General features: G+C 41.4%; 1 protein-coding gene across 6 annotated transcripts in view; it reads left to right on the top strand.

Moving 5' to 3' along the window:
- The window catches only part of LOC144213128 (zinc finger protein 536-like), a 44,987-nt gene extending 20,820 nt beyond the window's left edge, over positions 1-24,167 (top strand). For 2 of the 6 annotated variants that reach the window (XM_077741422.1, XM_077741429.1), the window contains exons 3-4: positions 2,796-3,467; positions 10,463-11,187. In XM_077741422.1, the coding sequence (XP_077597548.1) occupies positions 2,796-3,467; positions 10,463-10,695 (905 nt within the window). In that variant the 3' untranslated portion in view covers positions 10,696-11,187. Of the gene's footprint in view, positions 1-2,795; positions 3,476-4,194; positions 4,417-10,462; positions 11,188-23,479; positions 23,661-23,800 lie in introns of those variants that run through there. The other 4 variants (XR_013329890.1, XR_013329896.1, XR_013329895.1 and 1 more) reach the window with 4 other exon arrangements.
- The last annotated feature ends 401 nt before the right edge of the window (positions 24,168-24,568 follow it).

Genomic DNA, 24,568 nt, shown 5'->3' with positions numbered 1-24,568 from the left:
CAACCACTGTATTTTCTGCACTACAAAGCACAACTAAAAGATTGCAATTTTCTCAAAAACCTGCTTTATATTTGGATCAATATTGGTTCGTCATTGGATGAAATTCCCTTTATCACAGCTCCAACTACTGGATCCATAACACTACTACTACTACTACTACTACTACATCCACTACTACTACATCCACTACTACTACTACATCCACTACTACTACTACTACTACTACATCCACTACTACTACTACTACTACATCCACTACTACTACTACTACTACTACATCCACTACTACTACTACTACTACATCCACTACTACTACTACTACTACTACATCCACTACTACTACTACATCCACTACTACTACTACTACTACATCCACTACTACTACTACTACTACATCCACTACTACTACTACTACTACTACTACTACTACTACATCCACTACTACTACTACTACTACTACTACTACTACATCCACTACTACTACTACTACTACTACTACTACTACATCCACTACTACTACTACTACTACTACTACTACTACATCCACTACTACTACTACTACATCCACTACTACTACTACTACTACATCCACTACTACTACTACTACTACATCCACTACTACTACTACTACATCCACTACTACTACAACATCCACTACTACTACTACTACATCCACTACTACTACTACTACTAATACTACTAGTACCACTACTACTCCCACTACTAATACTACTAGTACCACTACTACTCCTACTACTAGTACCACTACTACTCCCACTACTAATACTACTAGTACCACTACTACTCCTACTACTAGTGCCACTACTACTCCTACTACTAGTACCACTACTACTCCCACTACTAATACTACTAGTACCACTACTACTACTAACACCACCACCGCTGCCACCACTACTCTCCTACTACTTCTACCAACACCAATACTACTACTACTATTACTACAGCTCTATTTAGTGGATTAAGATAGACCATTCATTGTAGATGTGTCTTATAGTGCAGAAGATACGGTGAGATTACATCTTGCGATCCCACGGAGTAACTCTGGCATAAAAATTTGCATAGACTGATTCTGGCCAGAATAGTCTTTTCAGACACATTGCAAACGTACCTGATATCGAGTGTGTAGAATAATGCACAAAGAAGAAGGACTTTTGTTCAAGGACGTTGATATTTAATGGATTTCTGCATTCCAAACATGAAGAAAAAAAAGAGAAAAGCGCTCCTTTTACTACCGTTGACTGCGCAATTGTGGGTTTCTATTAAAGTTGGAAACAAAGTGGAGCGCCGACTTGAGATCATTAGATGTGCAGAATTACCTCAGGGTCACATCTCGAGGTGTATGAAATTGATATTTCTTTGGCGGGGATGAATCACTCTTGTAACTCCGATATTAGTCCATTAAAGAAGAACAATAAGGCATCAATATGCATGGAATTAAATTAATGGTGGTGGCTTTATCTGCCTATCCCAGACGCATCCCTAAAAGACACAGTATAATGTATGGCCTGACCTTCAAATGCCAAGAGAGTGTTGGGCAATAAACTGCCAATATTTGTGGCTTAATGGCGTTGGATGACTTTTACTGTAATTGGAATGGCAGCCAAACAGCTGTGCTGTTTAAAGACAGTACGAGGACGAGCGTCTCTTTTTTCCAAACGCTCGCAGACGAGTGTGTTTAACCCCGGAGGCTGTTTCGGGGATCATTACCGGGATTACGCCGGAGGTAAACACGAGAAAGAAGACGGTAGGAATTTGCCGTAATTAAAAGTTGAGGTGGATCAAAAGGGGGGAAATAAAAAAAAACAATCACAGTCTCGGATGTGGATTAACACGTATTTTGGGAATGGAGTATGTGCTGTGTGTGAGTTGTTGCCAACCCTTGGCGGCGATGGGCGTCCAATCAGTTTCCAGTGGGAGGCGCAAATGAACGTTGCAGGAAAAAAAATTAAAAAGATTGGTCGTCCATCAATGTCAATGGGAGAGAATAAATGAAGAGAAGTGGAATTTACAGAAGGAATTTGTGGTGAGGCACGGTGGTTGAGTGGTTGGCATGTCTGGCTCGCAGGTTTGAGATCAAGGGTTCAATTCCTTCCAATGGGGGGTTTGCAGGTTCTATCCTTTTTTTGGTACTATGGGTACCCAAAAAATACATTTTTTATTTTTATTTTTAATTGTTCATCGCAAAATACTAATACTAGTATAAAAGGATGTCAAATTGTAGCGTAATTGGCCCCTGAACCTCAAGTTTGAGACCCTGTCAAATATAAGTATAATATAAAACAAAACTTGAATTTATTTATTACCATAACATCAAATCAATTTCTATTTTTAACCTAATGAGTGATCATATTTCTCTGCCGTTGACGTTAATAGATGTCCAATCCATTTAGACCGGGGAGTGTCAGCCATCAAAAAACAATTGGACGTCTATCGCCGGAAATGGCACTGAAGCAAGAGCTTTCCCCTCCATTTTCTCCCTCCCTCTTTTACAATTTCCCTCTTTTATTATTTCCGTAGGAATCTTGTTTAGCGTTAACATCTTTGGCTGTATTTATTGCACGCGGCGGTGGCGTCCGTACTGTAAAATGATGGATCACTGGAGCTGAAAGCTGATTACAAGCATGATTTACTGCGGGCCAGCGCTTAAATCATTCAAAGCAAGCCGGTGCATGCGGGATTGCAACATTTTTCACGACGAGAATAGTCGGGCGCCTTCATGGCGACAAAACGCTTCCCCAGAATTTGATTTTTCCCCCCTTTTTTGTGTACGCCAGGCGACAACGTCTACGACTACCCGGTCATCGGTTTCCAACTGGATCGCTTCCACTTCCCGCCCTGGCAGAACGGCGGCGACCCATCGTCTCCACCCAGCGGACACTCCAGCCCCGGTTCCAGGTTGAAATCCCGGCCCGGGAGCGACGGAGCCTTCGATAGAGAAGCCACGATGCCCGACAAGAACGTATCTGGTCAAAGTCCTTCTCCCGCACGTGCTGGCAAGTCCCAGTACGAGCCTTTAGATTTGTCTGTTTCCGCCCATTCCACGTTGTCTCCAGCTCTTCTGGTCCAAATGTCCGGCGTCTTTAGCAACGGGCTTAACGCTAGTTATTCGGGTGAGCTCGGGGCAAAAAATGTGTACAAATGCGACCTGCTGGGACTGAAAGAGCGACAGAATTTGGGCTCAAACGCCATGAACGGCGAAGGCGACGCGGACGGGAAAAGCCTCGACGGTGAAGACGGAGACGTCGAAGGCGTCGCGTGGAACATGGCCAAAGACGAGACGAGTCGCCGGGCCCCGACAGAAAGCGGTACGTCTTTATCCGAGACCCCGCTACCGGATGGGATGGAGTCCTACCAGCAAGCCGGCCTGCTTTCGCTTCTCAGCGCGCAGAAGAACCGAAGCGACGGCCAACGATGTGTCGTTGATGGCGACATCCATCTGGCGTCAGGTAAGCATGTGCGTCATCAGATATTACTTCCTTTCATTACTGTCATTCCTTCATTTTTTGAACCGATTATCCTCACGAGAGTTGCAGGGGGTGCTGGACTCTATCCCAGCTAGTTATGGGCACCAGGCGTGGGACACTGCCAGCCAATCGCAGAGCTCAAGGAGATAGACACACATAGGGATCTTTTAGTCTACATTTAGCGTAGAATACATGTTTTGAGGATGTGGGAGGAAATCGGAGTACCCGGAAAAAACCCACACAATCCTGGGGAGAACCCAGTGAGGACTGAAAGGTAAATTTCATAGTGTATCAGACCCAAACCTCATAGAGTTCAACAAAACATAACTATTTTCTTGCAAAAATCTTTTTTTTACTAAATAGGTGATAGGTTAAACCACTTTAAATTAATATGAAAGATAACCAAATTTAAACAAAGGCCACGTTTTCCAAAAACCCCTTCAATTCAAATGCTAAAGTCGGAACGATCTTTGTTTGAATAATAATACAAATAATTTTGGAAACGCAGATATTGTCTTTTCAGTAAATGTATGTTTTGTCATGTTGGGAAAAATATTTTTTTTACTTCTGTGGCTGATTGACATTTGCACACAGCAGATCCAACAAAAATCTAAAGTTTGTCCTCGGTCAGTTTTTGTCAACCAAGATGATCTTTTTTTTTCTTGGGGTAATGTTATCGTCAGCCATCTTGCCTTTTTGCTTCTCTCAGGAAATCTCGCAATAATTCAAATCAACATGTGGAAGAACGCGATTATCACGTGACTTTAGTTTGGTGTTTGAACGGACCACACTCAACACGATTGGAAACAGATTGGCAGATTTAGTACCAGTATCTTTTTTTTAAAGAATCGGGAGTTGTAATGGATAATCGGATGCCATGAAAACTGCAAGTAATCGGGATTTCTCACGATCAAATCGGGGGATTTAACAGGTATGTTGTTTCGATTTCAACTCCCAAGTCCTGACATTGAAGTTCTGCTCTCGGACAAGCATGTGTGTGGTTTTCAGAGTAAGGTGATATGCTGAAAAATGTTTAAATTTTGACAACAACATTCGCCTCATTTGTTCACAGACGTTTAAAACAATCTTAATCGTCTAAGAATGTTTGTTTTATTGTATAGTCGCATGTTTGCTCTCATTCGAATTTTCAGTTCGACACCGCCCTCTGCTGGAACAAGTACATTTTACTCCATTTGCTTTGTGGTCTTTGAGCGTGGGAGGGGATTTGTATAACTATCACTTCAAATTTCCTCGACGTGAGTGACAAACGTGTGAGGTTGTCAGCCTGTGTGAAAGTTATAAAAAAAAGAAACTTTGGCAAGTTGCAATGTGAAAAGTACGTGTAAGTTTTCTTGTTATTGATGCCAAAACGGAAGTAAGACTCAGGTGTGCTTCACTGATGAGCTCCACGCTTTAAGGAGTGATATCATCTCCTTCTGCGATAGGTCGCTAAGAGGCCCAAACCAATTGAGACCCCCCCATGATAGAAAGGCTTAATGCTCTCTTGTGCCGGTTGGAGCCGCTTGCAGAGTGCAGATTTAATAACGGAGCCTCTCAGGAGAGAAGATCCAACAGCTGGGGTCTTTGATATGCATGTATTAGGTGATACACCCCGCCCCCTTTTCATGCCAAAAGCCAATATGTTCACGTGAAAGACAGGAAAGAGCCTGTCAGCTCCATTAAGGATTCACATCTGTTCTTTCTTTTGGATTGGAACAGTAACTTGTCATTTTGTCTCATTCTTCGCAGATGGCTATTATAATGTGGCAAAAAGGTGCGTCTTCCTCAAAGTCGTTTCGCTGTTGTCGTTAGAACCGACGGCGTTTTAGTTTTGAAGTAAGATTCATGCCAACCTGTGCTTAACTTTGCCATGGTGAACTGAATACTGGGTATCCATTGTATTATACGAAGTATTACAGTACTTTTCAATGCAGATAATGAATGAAGTTTTAAAAGGGCTTGTCTTTATATTAGGGGTGCTCAATATGTCTATCGCAAGCTACTAATTGATCGCTAAGGTACTGGCACAGTAAGATTTGAGCCAAGGATTGGCTTTTTAGTACAATTTTTATATGCGATTTTAGTTGGGAAACAGCGCCCTCGTGAGTCCACGCACAATTACTACATGCCTACACTATTTCGGCCCCTGCTGGCCTCAGGTTTATTTATCATCGGCATACATAACTTACTGAGCTTTGTCAAGGACCACTGAAAAAATTGGTAGATCGTGGAAAAATGGCTCTTTGATAAGAAGATCTTTGAGTAAAAAAGTTTGACTAATCCTTCCTCACTAAATAATCTCACATGAATGACTTAAGCAAGTATGGTCGTCAAGTATGGTCGGCAACATTCTTCATCCACACTCAGTTGTGCCCATCAAACGGGACGTGTAGACAGATGAGCGACATTGAGAGTACGCTTGGTGTCCTCCAAAAGCAGGTGGCCCTTCCCGTCCACGGCGTCCAGCAGGTGGGCCCGTCATCTCCCGGCGGCCCCCGTCCTTCTCACGCCGGATTGGCCTGTCGGGTGGCGAGCTGACATATTGCCGGGCACCGTGGACAAGGAGTGATGCGTTGGCGCTGACAGTTCGGGTCGAATCCGATGTGCCAACGTTGGTAATTGGCCAGATGGTGACCTCGGGTTGAACCCGTCTGCATACTCATTAGCTCCACTATTACCCTCCCTCTTCCTCTCAAGTCAGCCCCCTTGTAATGCATCACGTTGTTCGCTAGATGGCAGCAGTCGCTATGCTAAATTGAGTCAATTTCCCGAGGCGGCTCTATTGCAAAGACGCCCTTGGATAACTTTGAAGCCGTTGACAAATGTACTGAAAAATATGACAATATGAGAAGATCCATGGAGAAATGATTAAGAACTGTGAGGAAGAAAAAAGGCTCCCGGTACGATAGGGATGAGTCACGGTCTTATTGTCTGACCTCTGTTGATGGTCGGAGATGGAAGATGGAGATGGAGATGGATGGACGGCTGGATGGAGCGACGGCGTCTCCGCGAGCAGATGTCGCGAGAGGGCAGCGAGGGGGCAACGTAGCCGGCCCTCCTTTGTGCTCGCTGGCTCGGGTCGGATAATGAAGGGTGGAGTGCTGCGTGGGAAGGATGGGCGCTCATCACTCAATGTCTGGGTGCCATCGGAGCTCAGTGCGGTGTCATCCGTCACCATTCGGCTCCTCTGGCCCTCGTCGGCCCCGCCACTGTCATCATGGTCATTATCTCACAGGCTCACGCTCGTGCTCGTGCGTGTGCACGCTGCTCGAGTGGGTCAGCAGGAGCTTTTCAGTGTTTTTTTTTGACTGTTGTTCAAGCGTGGGAGGAGCATGGGGGTCAAAGATGGGCCATTAAATAGGGTCTTTTTTTGGTTCATTGATACATTTTAAAGATGTTTTGGCAGGTGTTTATTAGTATCATTTGGGAGATTTTATTGAACTCTTGTGTCGCTTCAGGATATGAGATTTTTTTAAGAGTTTATTTGTTTGAAAGTTAGCAAGAGTAGAAGACTGTTAAATGGTCTTTTTTATTTTAATTGTTGATTTAAGTCATTATATTTTCATTTTGTTTGTTTGTATTAGTTTTTTATGCATTGAAATCATGAATTTAAATATTTATGTTCTTGATCTTAAGTTTTTTTGTACTGTAAAATAGTATATTATGTATATTTTCAACAAATTTTCACAGTAAAATTCATAGCATTCATTACATGTAGTCTTTTATATATACAATATATATAATTGCATACCATTTTTATAAGTTATGTTTAAAAATTAAATTAGTATTTAGATTTTTTAGTTTTTTTTAAGGTTTTGGGTTTCTTTTTTCACTTTTTGCAGAATTTTAGTCGTTTTTTCATTGTTTGCTTTAAAGTCAGTTCGTTTTTTTATTCCATTTTGTTTAAATAGCTGTTTTAAATGCAATTCTGGTAACTAGAGCTGCCATATATTCCCCTACAAAATCCCAAGTTCAACTAAATTAGACGTCTACCTCGGTCACAGGCACCAACCGAGTAACATTCCTCCCCCCCTTCCCAATCCCAACTGCTGCCTCCTCCAAAGTCAGCAACGCTTGTTTTGTGTCCCTCTCATCGCTCTTCCTGTCAGCACCTCAATGTCGCTCTTTTCTCATTTCCGCTGCAATCTACGCATGTAAAAGTATCGAATCGCGCAACCTGCGTCGCTGACCAGAAGCCGGCCACGAATAGGGGACGGCATACCGACGAGATGGATGGCCGCGAGCCCTCCGCTGTCTCCTCTAATTGTAAAATATTAGTTACATTAGATTCTGCTGTGTGATTAATGGAACTTATTTGGAGGTTGCCCTCTCCCAGACCTCCCCTCTCCTTTTCCGGGGGACGGGTGGGGGCCAGTAAGAATCAAAGACCCCATGTAGGTGAAAGACCTTCCTATTTTCTTTGACTCTGATGCAATGGCGGAACAAACGTGGGTGCGGAGAGGGTCAACGGCCCCCTTGAGCGAGCTGATATTTTTACACTAAAACACTAGATCAGGGGTCGGGAACCTTTTTGATGAAAAGAGCCATAAACAATTCATATTTTGTTATGTTATTCCTTGTGAGCCATACTATGAATTTAAAAGTCAAAATACATACATGTAAATGAGTGTTTTTCCATTTTTTTGGTAATTTCACCACTTTTAAAGTGGAAAAAAATGAATATTTTTTAAAAGATTCTTATGCTGTCAATGAGAGGATGCATACCAGAAGAGTCTACTGCAAAAAAAATGACAATTAAAGCAGTTCTACATGTAATATCTCAGTTGTGTCACCAGCAGTTTCCATATTTTAGCTCACGGGTTAGGAAAGAGCCAGATGCACTCATCAAAAGAGCCACATGTGGCTCCCGAGCCATAGGTTCCCTACCCCTGCACTAGATTATAGCTCTGAACATAAAAATGATGATTAAAGCAGTTCTAGATTATATCTCTGAACATAATCTTACCTTTTATTTTATATTCTTTTCTCTTCTTACCACGCCCCCTTTACCCTTAGCAACCAGGGCTCTGTTGCAGCCGCATCCCCTTTAAGCTCCGCCCCCTGCTCTGACGGCATTCACATGTGTCCAAATTTGACGAGTTTGTATGTGTGTGTGTGTCCTTTTATTGGCCATCAGGTTATTATACACAAGCAGATGGAGCATTGGCTTTTTATGGTACGCACCTTCTGTGAGTTTTCTACCATTTCCTCCCCCGGAAGAATTTTATGGAGACATGCGGCCCGGTATTCGGCGTCCCGCAGCTGTCCGGTGATGAGCGTGATGGAAAGGAAAAAGGGGGGAGGGGGGAATGTGAAGGGAGAGGGGGAAAACGACAGCTTTTTGGGAAGTGATGTCAAATGACGTCAGTGTCACGGTTTACTGTAAAACTGAATCACTGAAAAACACCTTCAAGTGGGAGACAGACGGGGAAAAAGGACGTCATTTACATCCCGGGGTGATAGACGTCTGATTGTGTGGGTGTTAAAATGAGGTTACAACTCTTGGAATGAGAAGATGTCCAATTCATTTGAACTGGGAGGATGGCAGGGCGTTTTCTAGTACAAATGGACGTTTATGGGTGTCTATGGTAGTCGATTTTATATTTTTTAAGTTGGCGAGTGGAGCTGATTCGTAGCAGGAAGTTTCGGCATTCCTTTCCTCAGCTGCAGACGTCTGTCATTCCTCAACTTAACACTCGTGCGTGAGTGTGTGCGTGTTTATTTGTGTGTATGTATGCAAGCATTCTTAGCGAGCAGGAAATGGATGACAATGGATTAGAAGGGGTTTTCTTATCTAATGTTCAACATCAGACCAAAGCACTGCCTCGACAAGTGAAGGGTTGACTAACAAGTTGTCTTTTGACGACTAAGAAAACAAATTGTTGGGTAAGTTGTACATGGGTTTGGAAAATGGCAGGATAGTCTTAGACAGGGAAATCAATGTGGACCAAATGGATGACAGACGTTATATCATTGACTCCCTTTCCATCCGTTTGTCTATTTTTCAATCTTCCATTTGTCTGTCAACCAACCAATTGTCCAATTCACCCATCTGTCCATTAATCCAGTCCACCAACCAATCGACCGTCTGTCCATCCTTCAATCAATTGATCGATCCAACATCTAACTGTCCATCAATCCTTCCTTCAACCAACCAACCCAACACATCCATCAATCAAAACTCCCATAATTCATCAACTGCCCATCCATACATCTAACTGACAGATCAACCGACAATTCATCTGTCCGTCAATCCATCCATCTATTCCCCTAACTGTCAATCAATCAATGAATTGTAGACATCCACCAATCATCCGCCAATCAATCAATTCATCCAACTGTCCCTCAATCCATCTATTCAAAAATCAATAAATTAATCCATGGAATCATCCATTCAATCAATCCATCCATCTGTCAATCAATCCCTCAATCATCCCTCTGACCAACCAACCATCTGTCTCTCCATCAACCAATAACTTTATTGATCCATTCATCCAATTGTCCCTCAATCCATCCATCCAAAAATCAGTAAATTAACCCATGGAATCATCCTTTCAATCAATCTATCCATCTGTCAATCAATCCATCAATCATCCCTCTGACTGACCAACCAACCATCTGTCTCTCCATTAACCAATCACTTCATTGATCCATTCATTCAATTGTCCCTTAACCCATCCATCCAAAAATTAATCCATGGAATCATCCTTTCAATCAATCCATCTATCCATCCATCTGACTGACCAACCATCCAACCCTCTCTCTGTCCATCAACCAATCCCTTTATTGATCCATTCATCCAACCATCCATCCATCTATCAATCCATTGCTCCTTTTTGCCAACTGTCTTCTGTCCATCCATCTATCCACATCTCCATCCAACCTTCCATCCATCTTAAAGGCTTTGGAAAAAGATTCCGTTCATGTCATCTCTCAGCGACTTTGATTGTGACCACCATTCTTCTCCATCTTCTCAGCTCGGAAGCCCTTCCCATGCAAGTACTGCCCCTACAGCGCCTCGCAGAAAGGCAACCTGAAGACCCACGTCATCTGCGTCCACAGAAAGCCCTTCGACAACAGCCTGTACCCCGACCGCCGTCTCCGCCGCTCACACACGTCGCAGCGGCCGTCCCATTCGCCTCCGAGCGTGGCGGAGGACCACCGGGGGGCGAGGGAGCCCCTCGATACGACTTCACTCTGCGTCACTTGATGTCGTCGTCGTGGAAACCAACGACGCGGACAATTCCGATTATTGCTGTGGTAAGCACGACGGAGACGTTCAGTTAAAAGGGGCTATTACGCACTTTCTTATGTTGGATTATAATATAACACTTTGGGGTGTTCATACACTTGAGTACTAGACAAGTTGACCTTTTTTTGCGGTTCCATTAGAGAACGATTATAAGGGTATTTTTTTTTCTTTTTGTGCAATGTGGGATTAACAGCAAAAGTTGATGTACATTCCAATGTTTCTTGAAGATCCACAGTATGTATTTATCTGTAGCACTGAGGTTGAATATAATAATCATGACAATAATAAAGTCCACCGTGATGTGAAAGTGTAAAAAAAAAAATGAGTGCAGTTCACTATGAGTTCAAGCTTTGAGGAAATGGCAAGCATTTCTGCCTAAAGCATTTGTCCTTTCCAGTAAATAAATATCTTGTCTTAGGTTACTATATAAAAAGAAATAGGCAAAATCCACTCCATTTTTTTTTTTGCTTCCAGTTGACAAACCTTGTCTATCTGTCAGGATGTGCTACCAGATGTTGGGGCAGATGTAATGAAGTAGAATGTTGCACATCAGAGCTTCCATTTGTTCTAGATTCTACTCTGGGGAGAAAAGCTCTCTGACATATAATTATTGCCCATTAACTTTACGCCACCGTGCCGGAACAACGCGCAATTAAGGCGAGCTGAGAAAATGGAAGGAAACCGGAGTCAATCTCTATCAAACTCCAAGTAAAACGGTGTTAAACGCCCGACTCGACCTGGCGCTTGTACCCGGAAATCACCTTGGGCAGCTGCGCGCCCGTTCACGCGAACCGTCACCGTGGCGATGTGACTTTGAGTGACGGTCGTCCTGACGACTCCATTCAGGCGCCACCTGCTCGCTGTCAATCAGGACGGCCTTCCCGAGGCGATTGATGGCGCCGTCAGTCTTGGTGAGACGTGTCTGTCAAAACCCGCCCGCTCTGCCATCTGACATTTGTTTACCGTCCTCCTTCCGAGCGCACTTTTAAGGGCGTTCTTCCCTGTAGAGACCCCGATTCTACGGCTCGGCACGCCTGCTTTTTTTAAGGCGACCGACTGTTCCGTCAGCCTTCATCTGTCTATTTGACAGGTGACAAGGTCCAGGCCTCCGGCTGACTGGCTAATCGGAGTCTTGTCATAGCTGTCGATACTTTTTTTCTCCACTGTCTTCTGAGTTAGAACAAGGGCACAGAGTTTTGGAAAAACAATTCAAGGAGGATTTGTTTGATTGTTATCAACTACACGTAAAGGTGTGTCAAAAATCCTAATTAGAATCCCTTTAATCAAATGTGTTCAAGCTAAAAAACACATTTTTGGTGGACATAGTTTTTTTTGGTCTGCAGCAAATGGTTAAAATATTTTGGGATATGGCCTGAACATGAAGCTTAAATTCAGCTTACATTGTAATGCTCAGGTTTCACACTAGAAGACATTAGTCACTTAAAAAGTGTCTTTTTAGTAGCTGAGGGGTCAAAACATGTTGAAACAAATGACAAAAAATCTATAATTTTTGTTCAGTTTATTGGAAATAGTACAGACAAAAATGAAAAGGGGGGTATCAAATTGAAGAGTACTTTAATTGGGGGCAAAGTCTACCTTTGGGAGGTATATAATAGTACAGAGAGGGTTTAAAAACTCCAAATAATATGAAATAGACACCATAAAAATGTGGTCATTCACCATTACGACAAGTCTTGGTACCTATTAACTTCGATAAACGAGGTATTACTATATAAATACTTTGAAATATCCTTTGGATTATTTTCTTGCTTGTAGTTCTTAACTCGGAGTTGTCAAAACTGGTCCTGACCTCAAGTTCAATCGCCACAGATTGTGAGCCAGGCCTTCTCTCACGTCCAACATGGCTGTAAAATAGCCCAAAATGTCCATACGATGTCGATCGAATTGAACAGTGTTGCTGGCTTATCTTCTTCCTCTTGGTTCTCTTTATCAGTGTCTCTTCAGACACTCACAGCAGGTCACGCTTGAGGTCTTTCTCAACCCGGCGCAGATAGACGGGCCGTGTTGGCTAATCAGCTTCAATAAGGAAAGGAAACAGTTTGACAGGTCAGGTAATGAGAAGTAATGAATCACTAATCACGGTCTCCTACAACCCTCGGAGCGCAGATGAAAAATTAAAGGTAATTAGCTTGCACAGTTGTGAAAACAATATTCAAGTTGGCGTCACATGATGCAAAACACTACTGTTACACTATAAAGTCATCTTGGCCAGAGGAAGAAGAAAAATTATACTTTATGTTCACTGACCAAATGCTATTGATGGTTCTAAATGTCCAATTTATTTGAAATGGGATAAGGGCAGCTTCACTTATTCCCTGCCAACCCTCCCACTTTAAAATTGTATCTCTACTCATCATAACCAGAGGAAGAATGATTAGTTTTAATACACTGGATGCCATTGACAATGCCAGATGTCCAATTCATTTGCAATAGGAGCATTTGAACATTTGAAGCCCCTCCCATTTCAAATGGACTGGATATCTAATAGTGATATAATAGTGATATTGATAATAGTGATAGTGGTGACAGTGTGCATTTTGGGCTGTAACAAACTGGGTGCCACTCTGTTAGCTGTCCAATCTATTTGAAACGGGAGGGATGGCACCAAATTGAAATATACAACAGAAAGCTGAATGGACTGTACACAGTGGGACGTCTATCGTCAACGTATTTTTAATTTTTTTTTACTGCGTTGTGCGTAGCAGGCGGCCATATTGGGTAGGCCGAGCAGATGTCAAACGTGACTGGACGTTTGGTCGCCGGTCTTTTGGTCGTTGATCAAATGTACTTCGATATTAAACAGTACTTAGATATTAGATTCTCTCTCTTAGATATTAAACTCTCTCTTAGATATTTAACTCTCTCTCATGAATATAATTTTGAGAGCTGGCTTCTACAGTAAACTCTGTCACCATTTGACCGGTGACCAAAAGACCGGCGACCAAACGTCCGAGCACAGATGTCAAAAATCAGAGCGGCCAAAGTACATATTGCATATTTATCATTATTTCGTAGTACTACCCAATACTGATGACATCATTTTAGTGCAACACAAGTTGCAAATATTCACAATAAATTGCCTCTCGTCATTTTCTCCACATTTGCTATTACAACATAGGGAAAACGTTTCTCCCAAATCCCAAAGAACCTAACACAAGCCATGACTTCACGCTCCGACGCGGAATGTAAAGTCACACGGTCAGACGCGCGGATGCTTTGACACGGGCCGTGTTTGACACATCGGCGTGAGACTCAAAGTAGAGGATCCAGACATGGGCTGTCAATCAAAAGCGACCCATCTCCCGGCTGAGACGTGCCAGTTTAGTCACACTTGCAATGGAACTAATAGGCGTTAAGTGGAGCAAGGCACACATATGGAGCCCCGCGTCCCCCAGGCTGGGATTGAACGGGTGCCAGTGAACATAAGCCCCAGATATAAAAAGAATTACAAGGGAACAAATAAAACACGGGGATTATGTCAGTGTGAGGAATGGTGGCATTGTTATTCTGCTCGCGTGCCGTCCCGCCCGGACTCTCTGCTTTTGGCCTCCCGTGGCCTTTGGGGGTGCCCGAGACAGCTCTCGGACCGTCCGGGAGCTTTACGGGGATGAGATTGCGGCGACCGAGTAGGAGGAAATTGGGACATGGTGGCAATTGAAAGCAGATTGCCTTATCTGTCTTGGAAATGCGGGCATGGGAGGCGGAGCGCGCTGACACCACGGCGGGCGCCGATTTAGATGGTGGGAAATAAACATATGTGCTTGTTGGGAATAGGCACAGAGAAACTTTCAATGGATGGCGAAAGACGTCTGATTCGCTTTGATCGGGAGTCAAAATGTTAAAATGTGGTCATTCAGTGCCAATCAAATTTTTGTTGAGTTAAATCTGTTTAGAAACTGGCCCTATTTGATCATTTGGAATAAAAAAAACGGGACCCGATGTGGGAGGAAACTGGAGTACCCAGAGAAAACCCACACAGGGATGGGTAGAGCATGTGAACTCCTAGGTCAGAACCCACTAGGAATTGAACCCTCAATCTCAGAACCGCGCTAACCACTGGTCCTGCCCGAGTGATTAATATCCCAAATAATTTTCAGGTATTATTTTATGCATTTTGGGCCCGGGGGCCACATTGACTTTAAAAATTGGACAGATGGGCCGGTCAGTACAAGATATGATACATATAAAAAAGTGCATCCGTTAACAGTACATATGAAACATAAATAGGAAAAAAGGGCTAAAGTATTAACATACTCATCACTCATCATAAAAGTAAAAAGTATAAAGTACAAAATAAAGTAAAAAGGAATGTATTAAGAAATAATAAAATGTCATTTAAACAAGATAGAGGGGCTGTAAAACACGAAAAACAAATAAGAGTGATCAGAACTACTGCAACTGGCTTCCGCGTGATGGCGCCATCTTTGGGTTATTTGGACAACGTCGGCGGGCCGGATTAAAAAGCCTAAAGGGCCGTATGTGGCCCGTGGGCCGTAGTGTGCCCATGCCTGGTATAAAATCCCATCAGTTTCTTTACTTGATGACTGTTTTTCAAAGCATGCGGCGTGATTGGCTGGCTGTAAGTCCACTGTTACGCATCCCGCCGGTGACCCTGGAGAAAATGAGCAGAGCGTGAACCCAACAAATGACTATTCACCTAAAATCTAAAAATCTGCTCACCCACTCGTGTCGTTATCTCTCTAAATTTCTCTCATTTCCTTCCCTGTGAAAAGACCTGTCTGGCATAACAAACAATTGCCGCAAAACTCCATTAAAATCACTTCATGGGGATGCGAGAGTGCCTCAAGTTAAAGGCTGTAATTGAAAAGCGCTTGACAAACCGAGGCGACAATAGACAAGCTGTGATTCTCTCTGCTCTTCTTCTGTGGAAATAATCAGCATCATTTCACGCGACGCTTTTAAAGTACGTCAAATACTGATTCTCACTTTTGTTTTGCCGCTAATGGACTCGAGATGGACACACGCCTTGATAATGATTCTTCTTTTGGAAGTATGCGTCACTGGAAGAACCTGCGTGTACTTTTTATAGCTAATGATCTGCTCGGGAGTACAGTGATACCTCTACTTAAGAACGTATCTACGTATGCAATATTCAGGTTACAAATTGCTTCTCAGGATACTAAAGAAAATTGAGTTACAAAACATAAAGTCTCAAAAAGTCAAAAATGTAAATTTCCTGGATAGAGTTGCTCTCCAAACTCTCAAAACTATGTGGTCAAGTTTTGTGTTGACGTGCTTATGTTTACTCAGCTGCCAAACATTTGTCTCGCCAATCCACCCAAATGGAAAATATCTTTACATGTCTTTTAATTTTAATGTCTTAAAACATACTCATTTACTTTGTGTTCTGCATGTATTTTATGCTAAATGTGTATACTTTAATCCTTTTTAAGGCTTCAGTTTGTAGTATTGGGGACCTTAATATGTAAAATGTGACTCAAAAACTGCTTCTTTAAGGATTTAATTTCCTAAGAAGAGGCTCAAGACTAGACACCCAAATAACACTTAGTTTTTCAACATGCGCACACATTAGGGTGCAAGGCAAGAAACGTCCGATTTGAAGCGACAGCCACATCTCTGACAAACGCACTTGTCACCGTTGGAGTCGCATCACGTTTACGCATCCGAAGACGCCAGACAATAGCGGCGGCGCGCAGGTGTGCGTACGTGTCATCAACTTTCCCGATCCCCCCAATGCCTGCTTTTTAAGGACAGACACCGCATCGACTCCAGCTGTCGTGCCGGAACGCGGCCAGCTTCCCTCATCGGCCATGTTTATGAAATAAGACATCTGGATCTTGATATTCCAATACACGGCGACAGAGGCGCTCTTGGACAATTTTGGGTGCACAACCCTCTCACCCCAAGACATATACTCAATCTTCAATGTACAATGGCCATATTAAATTATGTTATTTATGTTTATCAAATATACACTTACATATAAACATAGGGGTTCATTTTAGCAAGGAAAATAGTACAAATGAGCCAACATTCTCTTTTAGGATCAAATTAAAATGAAGAGTATAGATTTATATTAAATTTCCTGATTTTCCCCCTTTTAAATCAATAATTGTCATTTTTTATCATTTTTTTCTGTGTTTTTAGTTCAAAAATCATTTTGTAAAATCTAAATATATATATAAAAAAAGCTAAAACAAACATTGTTTTCGATCTATAAAAAACTGAATATTCATGGCCTTTAATCCAGTTCTTTTAATCCATTTATAAAAATAAAAATTCAAATATTATATCTAAGATGGTCCGGCCTACGTGAAATCAAGTTGACGTTAAAGCAGCCCCATGAACCAACCCGATTCTGACACCCTTAGAAGAGACTATGTGCCCTGGGCGATTACCCACTTTGCCCATACCAAAAACCGACCCTGCTCTGCGAGAATGGATGTAAGGCAGCAGAAGCTGCTGACCATCTCTGTGTTAGATTTTTCTGGGGGCGGGGATGCCAAAAGAGGGGAGCGGACCGCAGCAATAATAAGCAGATTTTAACGATTTGCTATAAATCAAGCGCTGAGGGTGGCCTTTGCCGGGGGTGCCGGCGGGGGGGGGGATGACAGCCCCGACTCGCACACCTCGCTGATGATGTGTGCGCACTTTACATCGTCAATCACTCTCACGCACGTTTACCAAAACATGTTTTCAACACACGTATGCAGGTGTACACGCGCACGTGTGCGGACGGACGCACATGTTTCTTGTCTCTAATGTCTCCTCAGCGGCGGCGGGGGACAAATCAATCACGGGGACAGAAGTTCAAGGGGGTAAAAGATTGTCTGCTCCCTTTCCCCCCCGATGATATTGATCCCGTTTTAGCGGCATGGCGGTCCAGCTGTCTGGCACACGCCCAGATTTAAAAAGAATGGTGTTAATCGTCATTGGAAGTCGAGTAACTTTGTTCACTTGAATGGAATTAGAGCTTTGAGTTATTTTTGTTTTTCTAAAAATCGAAGAGTGGAAAAAAAAGACAAAATCAAACTATGAAAATTTTGCGTCTTATAGTCCGGATTATACGTTGACTATTTTGTTTTTTTTAAAACTACTAAAAATACTAAAAATACTAGCTGTCCATATATTTAGACCCCTTACTGCAGGGGTAGGGCACATGTGGCTCCCGAGCCATAAGTTTATGGCTCGGGAGCCACATGTGGCTCTTTTGATGGGTTGATCTGGCTCTCCGCTAACCTGTGAACTAAAATATGGAAACCAGATACTACATCTAGAGCTACTTTAATCTTCATTTTCATTCCATCAGACTGGAATGCATACTCTCATTTATTAGCAACTCCATAAGAATGTAAAAAGTAGTTTTTATGGTGAAATTACTAAAAAACATAGGCACCCATATGTATTTTGACTTTTAAATTGGGAGAATGGCTCTTAAAGAATAACATTAGAAAATATGAATTGTTTATGGCTCTCTTCGTCGAAAAAAAGGTTCCTGACCCATGCTTTAGTGGACCACTACAGTTTGTGGGCCACACCTTTGACACCACTGCTTTTAAAGACGTGTGTTTTCCATTTTTCTTCCTCACATTTTATTGGCAAGCGTCGGAAGGTGTCGTAGCATCTCCTCTCCTAGAAACGTGATGACTTGGGAGACAACACGTCTTGAAGGGTAGCGAGAGACTGACGTGGAATGTTACGAGTCGGAAAATGTGGAAAATATTGATAAACACGCCATCCGCAGCAGCGTCTCTTTCCTTATCTGCTCTTGGGGGAATATTCTGGGTAAATGATGAACTGTTTGGTTTGAAAGCAATTCAGCCGCAGTCCGAGAAGCGCTCACAATAACATATTGCAAAGGGATTTTTTTTCCGACTCATTTGTTTCTGAAGAAACCCAGGAGACATTTAAGTCACTTACAGGAAATGTCCAACATGTTACATGATAAAATAACATTTTGCTTTTTTTGCTTGCAAACTGAAATGATCTTCATGTGGTATATTTTAAAAAAAAAAGACACTGCAGTGAATGCTGGGAAATACATGTGTGAACGTCATGGGATGTTAGCAAAAAAATGATATATATAAGTACATAATTTACTCTTTTGCATGGGGATGAGTAGACAAAAAAGCTAGATATTAGAATCGAGTCAATTTTTTTGTGTATAAAAATGGTAATATCGTGATTTTAAGTCATGTATTATAATGTATTGGTATGATGTACTAATGTCATAAAATAACATCATTCATTAATGTCCCGCTTAGCCTCACAAGGGTTGCAGGGGTGCTGGAGTCCCTCCTATTGCCCTGCATTGGTTAACATCCAATCGCAGAAATAAAAAAATAACTATTATATGTATAAAATAAGATAATAATTGATATTGATAAGGGTTTAAAGGATAAATTTCATAAAGTACCCCGTCAAAATATATTGGACTTCTTAAAAGAGTAGAAAAATGTTACATTTTGTTAATAGAAACACTATGTTAACTCTTTAACTACCAATTCTAGTTATATTAACATGAATTCTGTTCAAAATATTAAGGCTGGCCTTTAGGGACCATATTTCACCGCAATTGACTGCAATACACGTCCAATCCAAATCAAACAATGCAATAATTTGCATCTTAAAAGATTTCATAACTTGAAAAAAGTTATTTTTATCTAGAGGTACGACTTTATATATATATAATAGTATATAATATAATAATAGGCCGCTGACTCCCAGTCAAAATGGATTGGACGTCCACTGCTGTCACGGAGACGCAATCTTTCAGTGTTATCTTCAAATATTTGACATTATATTCATCTGTATTGACGACAAAGCTCAAATTGCTTACCTTCACATTCACAATGCAAACATCAGCCATGATTTAGATGAATTCCTTCATCTTACTATAGGCACGCGTATATCAACAGCCGCCCGTCAGGCTGTTTATCACGTTATGTTTATCATGTTATGATGATGCACAAGTTTAATTACGGATGGACGGACGCTTCATTTATCTTTCCCCGTCGCTGACGTTTTGATTAAAATGTTTAAAGGATTATCCATAGTGCTCCCATTTGTGTCCTTGTGTTTGTCTTTTCAACTTTCATCCACTCATTGGATTTATTCCCTTGTCTATAAATAAGTGGACAGGGTTGGCGTGATGGATTAGACTGTTGACATTGTAGCAACTCCAGGTAAACAATTACTATTCAGGTTTCATCGTGGCGGGATCTATACCAGGATGCCGCCACTTAACGGGGGGACAAAAGGTTACGGTGCCAGCCATTGTTCGGGTTAGCCTCACAAATGTCGTTCCTTTTAGATTACCACGCAATTAATGAAAACGCCAACGACAGGGTGGTCGCTCTAAATTCAAGCCAATAGGCCAGACAGGGGCAAACTATGGCCCGCGGACCACATCCGGCCTGCTAGGCTTTTTAATCCGGCCCGCCAACGTTGTCCAAATATATAAATTTTTCCCTAAAATGGTGCCGTCACGCGGAAGCCAGTGGCAGTAGCTCTGTCCACTCTTAATTGTTTTTTTGTGTTTTATAGCCCCTCTATCTTTTTTAAAATTACATTTTAATATTTCTTAATACATTCCTTTTTACTTGACTTTGTACTTTATACTTACTTTAATGATGAGTGATGAGTATGTTAATACTTTGGTCCTTTTTTTCTGTTTATGTTTCATATGTACTGTTGACGGATGCACTTTTTTATATGTATCATATCTTGTGCTGACCAGGCCCATCTGTCAAATTTTTAAAGTCAATTTGCCCACCCCTAGAGTAGGCTGTTTATTTTGGGGGTTTTCTGTAAATGATGAAAAGCACACTTTTTAGTTGTGTCCATTGCCACTATTTATTAATTTGTTTGTGTGCAACCAATAATTTTTATGAGGTATTTGGAATTGATCGTAAAAACATGCATGCTAGGTTAATTGTATGCTAAATTGTACCTATGTATGAGTGAATGGTCGTTTGTCTCATGGTGCCTTTCGATTGGCAGGCCACCAATTCAAGATGCCACTCAACACACTGTCTGCAATTGGCTGGGATCGGCTTCAGCACCCTGTGACCCTTGTGAGGATAAACAATACGGAAAATGAGTGAATGAATATTCCTTTTGCTCAGCGACATCATCACACAGAAATGAAAACACAAAACAGAATGACACAAATCATGTCATAACCTTTCATCGAGTATTATTTTTGCCAAAAAAATAAAATGTATATGTAAATAACACAATAGAATAGTAAAAAGTTTGGTCCCCCAGGCTGTGAACCATTTAGCCTAGTCTAGACAACTGCTATTATATCAGCAAAAATATGTCTTTTCGACAGCTATCCTGCACCCCCTTCTAGATTTTACCCTTGGGCAGTCGCCCACATTGCCCATAGCAAAACCCAACCATAGGCGTGAGTCCAAAACTGGGATCTTCTAGCGTAACCCCGCTATGAATTGTGGAGTAAAGCGAGAGAAGGAGGGGTTAAAATTCTCTTTCCAAGTGTGTGTGCAGTACATTGTGGGCCAACATCTGTCAGAGCGCGATTACAGTGTTAGGAGTTTATGAGACAGTCTCTGTAGCAACAATTATTCATGTCCCTCAGGCCACCGAAGCGAAAGGCCTTTCCCAGACAAGACTGGGAAAAAGAGGATTAGGCAGAATACCCGGAAGACCAGTGACACAGGAAACTATGCCGTATCGCGCTGACATTCTCCCCCTTTGCCGTTGGGTTATTTATCGCGGGCTCAATCGGTGAGCTAATTTCCCTGTGTTTTTCTTTATTATGATTGAAGCCATCAAATGAAAAATATCATTGCTAAGAATTATGTTAAGATCTTGTGAAGGCAGATGAAGGAAGATTAATTGTCATGAAAATGGGACATTGCTTTGGATTGGAAAATCGTAGTAATATTTATGTTCATATTAGTGCATTTTGGGAAACAAACACTATGATAATGGTCATACATTGAGAAAGTAGCCTGGTGAAATGACTTCAGGATTGTGCTGTTGTATTGTAATTTAATGGAATGAGTGGAAAAATATCTATATATATTTTTATCCTTTTCTTGATAAAGGTGGAGGCGGGGTCTAACTAAACCTTATCAGCTGTCAATCACAGGGCAAATGTGATTAGGTCAAATTACTACACAGACTTTTCAAATCAAGAAGTTGTTTTTGGCAGCTGTTTTAGTTTTGGTATTTCAGACAAAAAAACTCCAGTCCAAATCTATTACTCTAATTAATTATTTGCAGCTTGCAAAATGTGTCCACTTCACGTTTCTTGTTAAAACAAATTTAAAAAAAAACATTTAAACCCATTCAAATTCTAAATGTATTTTTTTCAATATTTATTTAATGTTTTAAACCTCTTTTTCTATTTACATTTATTTTAATTTTTACCTATATTTAATGATATATTTTTTCCCTATTCATTTACATACCTATTTTTAATATTTATTTTTCATCGCCTAATATTTATATTTCATTTTGGAATTCATAGTCCTTTTTCTTTCAACTTTAATTTATTTATCCATTCATCTATTTATTTTTAATATACCTATGAGTCACATATTTGTAATTTAAACGACCGTTCATTTAGCCTCTCCCTGTGGAAATGGATTGGATGTCTATCAATGGCCGCAGTTAAACAAAAATCAAAGTCATTCGGTAGAGTGAGAATGACAGTGAAGGCGAACTTGGATGTAGAGCCACGTTAGCGGGCAGCTGTTTGGACTCAAGCGCGACAGGTAGGAAGGGTGACGAAGCCGCGGCCAGTCCATCAGCCGAGACGAACGAGAGCAGTTGCCGGCCGGACTGGGCGGCTTTGACAGGCTTTGACAGGCCTGCCGTTGGCTTCTCTAACTCACGTGAATGGTTTGTTGCAGTCTCAGGTAGTGAGTGTGCGTCACGGAAAATCAATCTCTTTAAAGGGGGAATAATTCATTCTGGACTTTTAAGTGAGGGACAAACTGGCTGGAAAAACACATGCGTCACGAATGGACGCCAGTGGACAGAATGCAAAATTAGGTAGATGGTGGCAAGGAGGAAGCCATGTTTTGCTTGCAACATAATGGCATCAAATCGGTGATGACTTGATGGTTTCGCGATGGCGGATTGAATTTAAAAGAGGTTTAAGAGCATGTTGGCCCCAGGCCTGCGTGGGTTTTTCTCGGGGGTACTCTGGTTTTCTCCTACTTCCGTCCTCAGCTAATCTGATGTTAAATTAGGCGTGTGAATGGTTTTCTTTCTCCTGAAACTTGCTGACAGGTTATTCAAGGGTGTCTCCAGCACCCCCTGTGAACCTTGTAGGGAAATGTAGTACTGAAAAATAATGAATGAATAGTTATTATAAAATAGATTTTTTTCAAGCATTGTTTTTTCTTGGTGAGAATTACAAATTCAACAATTTCAAGCCATTCCATTTACAAATGTATTTTTGTATTTATTTCAACGTGTTTAACATTTCATGGTGTCTCCAGCACCCCCTGCGAACCTTTTTAGGGACAAGTGGGACTGAAAAATAAGAATGAATAGCAATCATTATACAATAGTTTTTTTCTTTTATGAAAGCATTTTTTTTCTTGGTGAGAATTACAAATTCAACTTAAAATGACATCGTTTTATAAAACCGAACACAATGTCAAACTCAATCAGACATTTTTGACTGACTTGGCTTTTTCAAAATATGCTTTTTGGCTAACACTGCAATATTTCCCTTTTGTTTTTTTTTTGTCCGAAGAAGCAGCTGAGTTCAGTTTTTCAAGGTTCCTTTCAAGCCGGGGAACGGAAAGAACACTTGCAAAATACATCCGCAACACCCCCGAAGTGTCCTCCAACCATTTAGCGTTTGCTGATGTACGACGTGTTCGTTTGTTAGCTCGCCAAAAGGACCGAGCTGCGAGCTGTGACACCGGATTCGGGTAGGCCATCGCTCATGTTGTAAATATTGATCGAGCTGTAGTGGACCGCAGGGAAAACATTCAAATGGTCCAAGTGAGCCGTAAAGTGCTGTTTGCCCCGACGTCAACTTGCTGAATGTGTCCACTTTTGCTGCTTCCAGGTATTGTACATCTGCTTCCTGTCTTGATTATGGATGCCCGTCAAGATTTACGCTTTATCTATTGTTGTATTTTACGAGCTAATGAATTCTCGACGCGTTTTGGAGCGCTACAGTACGGTATATAAACTTAACGCCTTTGTATGTATTGATGTGTGCCTATAAACACTTTCTACGTTTTCCTTTCTGACCCTCAGTAGTGGTAGACTTATTTATTTATTATTTTTTTTTGTACGGTGAAGACAAAGCGTGAATTATCTGACGTGTGGACATGTAAAAGAAGTGATGCGTTATGTTCTATCATCACTTTGCTTGATGTCCTCTGAATGAACCAGGACTATTGTTGCTCTTGTGATATGAACCTGTCCGTCATATTTTGTTTTAAAATGAGACAAAAAGTCTGGTTGACCTCAGATTGACCTTTAAAGGAATTGAAACATTTCCCCAAACAATAACAGCAAAACTGAAAATAACAAATACACTAATGTCATCACTACAAATTCAATATACAATATCTCAGTGTAAAAGTTTATTCACTCAATCTTAGGCCAATTTAAATGAAAATGCTGTAGAGGCCTCAAATGATTGTAACTATCTCCAAATAATAACAACAAAACTGAAAACAACGAATACACTAACGTCATCACTACAAATTAAAATACAATATCTAAGTATATAAGTTTATTCACTCAATCTAAGGCCAATTTTAATGAAAATGCGTTGGAGGCCTCAAACGATTGTAGCTATCTCAAAACAATTGCAGCAAAAAAA

The sequence above is a fragment of the Stigmatopora nigra genome, chromosome 2, assembly GCF_051989575.1.
Source record: "Stigmatopora nigra isolate UIUO_SnigA chromosome 2, RoL_Snig_1.1, whole genome shotgun sequence".
NCBI classification, from domain to species: domain Eukaryota; kingdom Metazoa; phylum Chordata; class Actinopteri; order Syngnathiformes; family Syngnathidae; genus Stigmatopora; species Stigmatopora nigra.
This window is presented reverse-complemented; position numbering and strand designations above follow the sequence as displayed.